This window comes from Rhinoraja longicauda, chromosome 7 (genome assembly GCF_053455715.1).
Source record: "Rhinoraja longicauda isolate Sanriku21f chromosome 7, sRhiLon1.1, whole genome shotgun sequence".
In the NCBI taxonomy this organism is placed as follows: Eukaryota; Metazoa; Chordata; class Chondrichthyes; order Rajiformes; family Arhynchobatidae; genus Rhinoraja; species Rhinoraja longicauda.
The window spans coordinates 67,816,093-67,826,801 of NC_135959.1; the positions used below are offsets into that span (position 1 = coordinate 67,816,093).

The 10,709-nt window shown below is 45.5% G+C and overlaps 1 protein-coding gene across 1 annotated transcript; it reads right to left on the reverse strand.

Moving 5' to 3' along the window:
* Positions 1–5,306: 5,306 nt before the first annotated feature.
* On the reverse strand, positions 5,307–10,375 carry LOC144595359 (collagenase 3-like). The gene is made up of 10 exons (XM_078402785.1): positions 10,259–10,375; positions 9,847–10,067; positions 9,594–9,742; positions 9,374–9,499; positions 9,041–9,202; positions 8,175–8,304; positions 7,109–7,239; positions 6,011–6,170; positions 5,643–5,746; positions 5,307–5,519 (listed from the first exon to the last, which is right to left on the reverse strand). The coding sequence occupies exons 1-10, from the start codon at positions 10,373–10,375 to the stop codon at positions 5,416–5,418; spliced, it is 1,404 nt and encodes a 467-aa protein (XP_078258911.1). The 3' UTR covers positions 5,307–5,415.
* Positions 10,376–10,709: the final 334 nt, after the last annotated feature.

Here is a 10,709-nt window from a genome sequence, read left to right on the forward strand (position 1 = left end):
CTGGGTGCAGGGTTATAATCAGATCCCGGTCCATCCCACAATCATCACGCCCTTCGGGCTTTTCGAATTTGTGTGGATGCTCTTTGGACTTAAGAACGCCGTGCAGGCTTTCCAACGCCTCATGGACGGGGTATGCCGCGGCCTCCCTTTCCTGTTTGTGTATCTGGACGACATCTTGGTGGCTAGCCGCTCGTGGAGGGAACATTGTGCGCACCTTCGCCAGCTCTGCCAACGGCTCAGTGAGCACGGCCTCGCCATTAACATCGACAAGTGCCGCTTTGGACTTCCCACTATCGACTTCCTCGGCCACCGGGTGACTGCGCTGGGCGCTGTGCCACTGCCGGACAAGGTCGATGCCGTCCGCCGGTTTACCCGCCCCTCAACAGTGCGGGGTCTGCAGGAACACGTTGGCATAGTTGCCTTTTATCACCATTTTGTTCCCTCTGCGGCCAGACTTTTGCGCCCGCTATTTCACCTGTTGTCGGGCTCACGGAAGGACCTGCAATGATCTGCCGAGGCGTTGACTGCGTTTGACGGGGCCAAGGAGGTGCTGGCCCGCGCCACGATGCTCGTCCATCCACGGGAGGACGCGCCGACTGCCCTCACGATGGACGCCTCCGAGTCAGCGGTTGGAGCGGTTTTGGAGCAGCTGGTGGACGGGTGCTGGCGACCATTGGCTTTATTCAGCCGTCATCTGACCAACGCTCAGCGTAATTATAGTGCCTTTAACCGTGAGCTCCTCGCCCTGTGCTTGGCTGTGCGCCATTTCCATTACTTTCTGGAGAGTCGGCTGTTCACAGCGTACACGGACCACAGGCCTCTCACCTTCGCTCTCGCCAAGATTTCTGACCCAATGTCCGCCCGGCAGCAACGGCAGTTGGCGTTCATCTCAGAGTTTACCACCTCCATCCGAATAGTCGAGGCAAGGACAATCGGATTGCAGACGCGCTGTCCCGCCCAACCATCAGTGTTGTGCTCGCAACCTTCCCCTGGGATTGACTACTCCGCTCTGGCGGTGGCTCAGCTCCTGGATGAGGAAATGTCCGCCTACTGGACCGCCATTTTGGAACTCCGTCTGGAGGACGTCCCCTTTGGGCCAGGAGGGGCGGCGCTGTTGTGTGACGTTTCCACGGGTCAGCCGTGCCCCATCGTCCCTGACAGATGGCGGCGGAGGATGTTCGACGTCATTCACGGTTTGGTTCACCCTTCCATCCGGGCGACGACGGCTATGGTAGCTGCTCGGTTTATGTGGCACGGGTTGCGTAAGGAGGTTGGTCACTGAGCGCGCACCTGTATTCCGTGTCAGACCTCCAAGGTCCAGTGACATGTCTGGGCCCCTCTGCAGGAGTTTGGGATCCCCCGTCAGCGTTTTGATCACATCCATGTGGATATTGTGGTGCCCCTCCCACCATCCCGGGGCATTACCCACCTCCTCACCGTCGTAGACCGCTTCACGTGGAGGCTGGAGGCTGTTCCCCTTGTTGACACATCTACGGCCACTTGTGCCCACGCCCTGGCGGCCCATTGGATTGCCCGTTTCGGCTTATCTCTGGACATGACTTCCGACCGGGGGGCCCAGTTCACGCCCGCAGCTGTGGTCGGCAATGGCTCACCTGTTGAGGGTACAGCTTCACCGTACCACCGCGTACCACCCGCAGGCCAATGGTCTCGTTGAGCGCTTCCATTGCCAGCTCAAGGCCGCCCTGAAGGCCCGCCTCATGGATCCGGATTGGCTTGATGCCCTGCCCTGGGTGTTGTTGGGTATCCGCACTGCCCCAAAGGATGACCTGGCCACCTCCTCCGCTGAGCTGGGGGAATTCGTCACGTCGGCGCGGGGCTAGAAGGAACTGCCATCTTCTGTCCTGAGGCGCCTCTGTGACCGGGTTGGTACCCTTGCTCCCGTCCCGACGTCACACCATGGGCCCTTCCACTCACAAGTCCCTTCTGCCCTGCAGGACTGTGCCTACGTTTTCTTACGCAGGGATGCTCACCGCACTCCACTCCAGCAGCCCTATGAGAGCCCCTTCAAGGTGCTGCAGCACAGCCCTACCACTTTCGTGCTGGACATGGGGGGTCGGCGTGAGCCAGTGCGGGTTGCTCAGCCTCAGCCTCGGCCTAAGGCAAGCCTCCGGATCCTCGCCCTCCACCTGGGCCTGCGTTGGTTCCTCCGCAGGTTGGGGTGCACACCCGGGTTGGGCGGCTCGTGCGTCTCCCTGTCCGTTTTCTGCCTCCGGTTCTGGGGCGGTGAGGGAGGTCCCGTGGCGGTCCCTGGGGGATTGGGCCACTCCCTGGGTCGAACCTCTCGGCACCAGATGGACAGGTCGGGGGGGATGGCCTTAAGCTACAGGGTTTCTGGAAGGGGCAGAGATCCTCTGCAACCGCACGAGATGCAACACCAGGACTGCAGCATAAGGGTCGGGGGCCGCGACGACGGCCTGGACAGTCGGGCTGGGCGGGGTGGCGGCCGGTGGAGCGGCGGGCTCATTGCTGCTGGCGGAGGGTCGAAGGCCGTTACCGCGGACATCGGGGACTAGTGAAAAGGCCCAGAGGAAATCTGCGCCCAGGATCGCCTGACCGACTTCCGCGATGATGAATGGCTATTCGTACGTGCGGGTGCCGAAAGCCAGGGACATTGTCCGCGTACCGTACGTGCGGATGGGGCTGCCGTTAACCGCGATGAGGGTAGGCCCTTTCTTACCCGATCACGTTTCGAGGTCGGTCGGCGGCACGATGCTGACTATGGCTCCCGTGTCAACCAAAAATTCCGTGTCCGTGAATCGATCTCGGACGAAGAGGCGTCGGTTCTGGCCAATTGCAACCACCCCTATGTACGATCGGCCAAGGCATTTCTCGAGAAGGTGCAAGGTGAGCGGCAGTTGCGGGCTTCTCCAACCCATCGTAGATGGTAATAACACCAGCCGCACTTGTGCGGATCCTTTTGGCGGGCTTTTGGAGAAATGGCGGGAGACGCGGCGCCATCTTGATGCCGCTGCGGCCCGCCCGCTGATGCCGAGACCTTGTTGATCGAACTGTTTCTTTTTGATTTGGATGCCATGAGCGCATCAGCTTTCTCTGCATATGCCATGGGGTCCTTAAAAGAACAATCCGTGAGCATGAGCTTGACATCCTCGGGAAGCTGCTCTCTGAAAGCCTGCTCGAACATGAGGCAATCCTTGTGTTCACCTGCTAGCGCCAACATTTCAGCCATGAGGGCGGACGGCAGCCGATCTCCGAGATCCGGTAGGTGCATAAGCCTCTTAGCTCGGTCATGCCTACTGTAAGTTCCGTAAGTTGTGCGGTTATTTATGTGTGTGGTTTTCACCCACCCACACACACACGATAGCGCAACAATTTTAGGACCACCTTACTCACCTTTGTCCTAGGGACACATTTATCCAAGTTTCATTAAAATAGGTCTTTTTTTTAAAAGTCAGAGAGATTTTAAAGTTTAAAAATGACCTTATTAAACCGATGCCTTGCCATGTTCAGCGTATGACATCACATTGGGACCTGCCCGAGTGACGGCCAATGAGGGAGGGGGTTTCACGATGACCATCGGGGCGGAACCCTCCAGAGTGATGGAATGATGGGGGGGTTCTGTGGGCTGACATGCTGCCACTAACTCACCCACTCCATCCCCCCTGAACCCCCCTCCTCCCCTCCTCCCCCCACTCACCCACTCTTTCCCCCCTCAACCCCCCTCCTCCCTTACCACCCCTCACCCACTCTGGCCCCCATCAACCCCCCCTTATCCCTAATACCCCCCCCCCCTACCCACTCATCCACTACACCCAGGATCAAAGCAAAAACTGTTCTCCATATTCCACAAATAATATATAGGCATAGCCTGAGCACGTGCAAGTGCTCATAACCATGCCTCTGATCTGAAGAAAGTGAGTTGAAAGAAACGTTTAATGTGAGGATGGAATTTGCCAGGCCTATGAATGTGCTGGTCGAGGGGAGCTCTTTGTGCCCCTCAAACACTGTAGATGTGAGTGGAGGTGTAGAAGAATTGCAGGTCCATGGCAAAGATGAATCACTTGGGACTAGGGAATTTGAAACTTTAAAATAGGGGAGGGCATCCGATGTAAGGGTAAAAAGATTGGACCGGAGGAGAGAGAATGGAGCCAAGGCAGCAAGAAATAAGTTTGGCAGGACAAGACAAGGCTGAAGCAATGGGTCTGCCTGGGCAGTCCTGTAGAAGGGATACTTAAGACTGAATCTGGTAGATATGAAAACATTGTTAGTAAAGATAATGATTTGCTTGACGGAGTAAATGGAAACAAATCATGTCCTGCTTATATAGATGTATGTTTTATGAATAAAGTTTATTTTTGGAAATACTGATTGGCTATCTCAATGCTTTGACTGTTTGGCAGTACCCTGAATGTCTGTCCTCGCTGTCCTTATTAATATTTACTCGTATAGATAGAACATAGAACAGTTCACCACAAGAAAATATCCTTTAACCCACAATGTTTATGTCGATCATGATGCCAAGCCCACTCCTATCTGCCTGCACATAATCTGTATCCCTCCATACCCTGCATATCCATATGGCTGGCCAAATTACACTTGAACATTATTAAAATGCATCATCTGGTTATTATCATGTTGCTGTTTTTGTGAACTAGGTGTGCTCCAGTGGACCGCTGTACTTCCTACATATCAATTGAAACTACACTTCTAAAGTTCTTCATGTCTATAAAGTATATAAATGTAATCTTTTTGGGTATGTTATTTAATAAATAAAATGTTAAAAAACCTTTTCTTCAGATTGTGCCTGATATATATCTACTGAAATCATTTTGTTCCCACCCCAAATTATTAATATGGCTGGATAATTAGCTGAAAGTGTCCTTGAGTAAACTGATGTGTGATGGTACAGAAAAGTGAAAACGAAAACACAGAACACAAATCTTCAAGATCTTCCATTCTCTTCTCCCTTGATCCAAGAATTTTGCTTTAATTGTAAATGATTTAGAAAAGTAAGGAGTAGACTTTTAAGTAATAAAGATATAAAACTTATCAAAGCGGATCACTGGTTGTGAAAACTACACGTTGTGAACAATTGTTGCACAAATAATTGAATAAACTTCAAATGATATGAAGCAGCTCTTTATTAAGTTATTTAAATGATGGAAATCAGGCACAATAATACTGCAGTGAAATCAATATTTTTTTAATTATCATTCAAAATTATTGTTTTAAATATTTCACATCAGAAAACGAGATTATTCATCACTGACTTTTTGAAAAAATGTTTAAAAATATGTACCCAGAAATGTGAATTATTAAAACCCCAATTACCTTTTCCGTAACAAACAAAAATCAATTTTAAAGTTTGCCTGGTTTGAAAGAGTAAACTGCTCTGTTAAATGTTAGGCAGTTCTTAAGGCAAATACTTATTGTTAATTAATCACAATTTAGCCAGCTGGATGTTTTCAAAACACGGATAACTTGTTTATTTCTGTAGTCATATTCATATTGTATTGGTCCATTTGATAAATAGAGGAAGCCTAGACAAAAAAGGAAAAAACTTTGAATGAATACAGCATTAAATAATCAAACATAAATGCAAATCACATAAATGCGTTGGTAAGTTTTGAATATTTCGCCCATCCACTATTTTCATTCCATACCAGAGTTTTCAAATGCTGAATCTACTTTATTCCCTATTCCAGGAAAGTCATCATTTATTCTTCTTGGGTAGCCTCTTCCCATTCGTCCTCTCCTCAGATTATAACTAAACAAAAAGAGAATAAATGCAGTTATTTCAAGTGGTTGTCAAAGTCAAGGTGTCTTGCAAGCATGTTGTAGAAATTGGCACTACTTACATAATATATACAATATACATTTCTGCATCCTCTTAAAGAGTCAGAGAGACCTATTAATGTAGATAGTTCCATTGCATTTTGTTTTAAAATTTAGAGTTCTTAGACTGATGGGATTCTGAAAATATTTTTTTTAATTTCACAGTGAAACACTGTAAAATAATACTGCTACATACCTCCAATACTTATCTCCAATAAAGAATAATGCTTTATTTCTCTCCTTGATATACAGGGCAGCATCAAGATGTGTAACAGATCTTGGAAATCCAATCCGTTGGATGCTCCTTGGGAACTGTGATAAAAGTCTGTTTCCTCTAATTAACCAGTACTGTGATCCTGTTAAATATTAACAGTAGTTTAGTTAAGACATGGGATTAAAGTCAAAGATTGCTCAAAAATTAAGAATTGTGGATTTGCAGTTTTCTATTACCAACTTCATTTTAATTATCCAAAAACTCAGGGGAGGCAAACTTCACTTCAATTGATTAAATACAAAGTGTTAATATTTTGTCCATAATTTGTATAGACCATGGTCTGCCATAGGAATGCCTCATAATATGATTTTTAATTGTGTCAAGGGATATTGACTTAGTGCAGGGAAGTGGTATTGAGATTGAAGATTAGAGATGATTTTAATGACTGGCAGAGCAGACATATAAACGAACGCCCCACTTTTGCTTATATTTCTTAAATTCTGATATTGTTAGTGGACTGTCAAAAGATGACCCCAGACTTGCCTCTCTCCCTTTTCCAAAAGCACTTCAAACCATTAAGTGTTCCACTATACAAAGTGAAAGGAAAATCGTCCATGCGCAGTCGTTAGTTGCCAACTCATAGAAACATAGACAATAGGTGCAGGAGGAGGCCATTCGGCCCTTTGAGCCAGCACCGCCATTCATTGTGATCATGGCTGATCATCCACAATCAGTAACCTATGCCCAACTTCCCCCTACATCCCTTGGTTCCACTAGCCCCCAGAACTTTATCTAACTCTCTCTTAAATTCATCCAGTGATTTGGCCTCCACTGTGGCAGAGAATTGCACAAATTCACAATTCTCTGAGTGAAAAAGTTCCTTCTCACCTCAGTTTTAAATGGCCTCCCCTTTATCCTAAGACTGTGTCCCTTGGTTCTGGACTCCCCCAACATTGGGAACATTTTTCCTGTATCTAGCTTGTCCAGTCCTTTTATAATTTTATATGTCTCTATAAGATCCCCTCTCATCCTTCTGTATTTATGCGCGTTCCCTTTTACAATAATCGAAAACTCACGCACCTTTGAAGAGAACGACAAAATTTCTATCCTTTATTTCAACCGCAGCATCAACTGACTGAATGTTTGGAAAAATATTCTTGATTTGATTTGATGTCACATCTGGGCGCGAAGGCTGTTTTCGCCACACAGCTCTAAACAAGAGAAGGTTGCTTTGATCATTTAGGCATTATTCTTATTCTAGAGTAAAGAGTAATTGAATGTACAAAACTTTTTATCAGCCATGAAAGTAAAGCAATTTCATCAATATTTGAATAAAAGGGTTGCTGTATTTTATTAACCTATCTTTCCTTACCAGATGGAATTAAACTGTTCAATTCACTGAATCTACATCAACTCATAATTCCACCCCTCCAATTATTTCCCTGACATTATGATTAAACTCCTGCCGTGCCACTGTGCCATCCTTTTTGTATTAATGTGGATATAAGTCTTCAATTGTAGGTTTTCATTATAGACAATAGACAATAGGTGCAGGAGGAGGCCATTCGGCCCTTCGAGCCAGCACCGCCATTCAATGTGATCATGGCTGATCATTCTTAATCAGTACCCCGTTCCTGCCTTCTCCCCATACCCCCTGACTCCGCTATCCTTAAGAGCTCTATCTAGTATAGCATCTTGATTAAAAAAATCTAACATATACTGTACATTAGACTTCCTATGATGCAAAATAACGTTTTCTGTACTTTTTTTTACTGTTACTATCTTTGAAAATCAAACGCCACATTTGCAATAAATGAAAGATCTTTGGGCTTTCATCGTTGCTTGGCTCCCTGCATTCATCCCTGCTAATCATTACAGCAACCTGTGAGATCATGCCACCAGAATTAGAAATAACAAAAAGTATTCCTAATCTTCTTCCATGAGTTACTCATGTTGGCTTGCCAGCAATTCCAATGGTCGCAGTCGAGGTTAGACATGCAATATAAAATGCTACCCGTTCCTTCTAGCATATAGTGAGATAATATTTCAGAATATACTAATCCACTAATGTGGCGGGATTGCTACGTTTGAAAATATCTGCAATGGAATACATAGCATAAAATAGAAACAAAAATGTCGTCCATACCCCTCTTTAAAGAACCAGAGTTCACCACGTACACTGGTAATAGCATCAAATGACATTTGGGGATCGCATCTATCGGAAGGTTTGGTCGGTTTTGGCTGTGGTGGTGTTGGTATTGGTTCTTCACGAGCTCCTAAAATACAGAAAATATATTGTTCATGTTAAGGTGGTAGATTAGCAGCAAGAATTGATCTTAAATTGAATGATGTCACCTTAATGGTGAAAGCAACAATATAATGCTAACTTCTCCATTTTGTAACCAGAAAACATTGTTGCAAATTTTAAAGGACAGGGAAAATAGCAGTAGGCCAATGGGCTGTTTAGACTCCAAATACTGTAAAATTCAATGAATGATTGTATTCTGCAAAGTTCATCACTCAGGGCAACATTTTAACTTCGTTTAAATTCTGGTGATCGAAGTAAATGGTTTCGAAATGGTAATCTACACTGACACTTTTAGAAAGAAATGTATATGTCGTTCAAATTGAATCGCCAGCATTCACTGAGGAAGGGCTGCATTTTACATGGTTCGTTCAGAATTCTGAGCAACTTTGGGATTTTGTGTCTGGGTCTGAAATATCTGTAATGATAACGTGTTAATAATCTGACTGATGGTAGGACCAAGTTACCATTTTACCAGGAAAGGACGTATGTCCAGAACCCAATCGATAGCAAGATTTCATCCGAAATGGCAGATGCAATAACAACATTTAAAAGACATTTAGAAAGGTGCATGTGAAGTTCTCTAAGTAATTCATTTTAATCTGGATTTTGGTTTTCTGAAGACTTTGTGCTCTTCCCCAATAAGTGAAGCACGGAAACATTTTAAGGATTACGAACAGTAAACTTTTTTAATATTTTCAGTGTACCATACAAGGCCTGGATTCGTCTGACATCGTCGGCTGGGAGGCGATACCCATTGTTATTGACGAACGAATAGTTGGGGAACATAAGAGCAGATCTATCGTTTGAGTGCTCCAGTCCGAGTGAATGGCCAAATTCATGAGCCGCAACAAGGAACAAGTTGATTCCTGTTAAGGTGAGTAACACAATTGGGTTTAACTTCTAACATTTCACCATAATTGACATTATAAAATATTTTATTCCACAACTTCTTCATTTTTTATGTCATTAAATGAAATATGGGGTCACGGTTTTTTTTAGAAAGCTAGTTAAATCTTTCGAGTTTGTAACTTATTTACCGGCTCTGGACAACGTCCACCTTTTAGCTTCATTAAAGTGAGCGTCGCCACCGAGGCCCGATCCAGGGAAAAACGCATGAGCCAGAATCTCACTTCGGCCATCGAACAGGGAACCGTCCCCGTGACCTGGGAACAGAGAACGTGGAACAGAAGTCACACACACACAGTACATGTCCACCATGGCAAAAATGGCCAGGAATTGTTGAATGGCTGAACTCACGGCCTCCTGCGAACAATATCATGATATCAGCTTCTCCTGCGTTCAGTCTGACAAAGGTCAGAGGAGTAACATCGCTCCAGACTTTAAAGGCCAGGGCAATAGCGGTGTCTATCTCTCGTCTGTTCAGATCTGGCGCGTAATTTACGATTCTGTCAGACAAGAAGGAAGCGAGCACATGGATCACTTTTAATTGGATTCCTCTTTATAACGAAAGACCAACGTTCCCGCCGCCTCAGCGAATGCATGCATGTACCTGTAGGTGATTCTCCTCTGCGGCCACCGAGAACCTCTGAGCTGCCTCGAGTCTGAGACCCCACAACGTTCTTTCTTCATCTCTTCCATAGTGTCGCGGTTCAATCTCCCAGTCACTTGCAGACCAAAGAAATGTTGCATTTCTCTAATCTTATAATGAAGTCCGAAATCGGGCGTTCTCCATCTGGATTCGGTCATGTTGTAAAATCGTTTGAGGTAATTCTGGATCAACGAAAGAAACACAACTTACAACAGGTAAAGTTTATAATGTATACATATTGTTGCCTGTACGACGGTACCTTCAACGCCCGGAGGAAATTACGTTTGTCATTGCGCTGCTTTATATTTGAAATTGATTATTGGTTTTATACACTGAACATAAACATTGGTTTAGTATATATCTCTGATTATACCCGGCATTGATCCCAGTCGTTTTCGTTCAATAGTTCTGTATCGGAGTTGGGGGGTGCACTTAAACTAAGCGCAAGACGAAGTAACACAATTACAACGGGGATCTTGAAGCACTTCATCTTCAGGATCTCGGAGTCTTGAAATGAACTGAGTCTTTCTGTCCTGACTGAGTTTTATAGGGATGATTAGGTGTCTTACATTATTGTACCATTGCCCAATGTGCAGGGTATGAGCAATATTTTTGTTTCGTTGCTTGTGGTTTGGTCACCGACATACCCGTTATCTTGCAGCTGGAGGCGTTATAACTCTGCACCTTCATTTCGATGTTGTAACTTTGAAGGCACGGGATGTGTGACCAATAACAGAAGTGGGAAGCATGGAATGAATGCTTCACTCGCAGTATTATATTTAGAGATAGGGAAGAGTTCATTTTTTAGTTTAATATGTATCTCA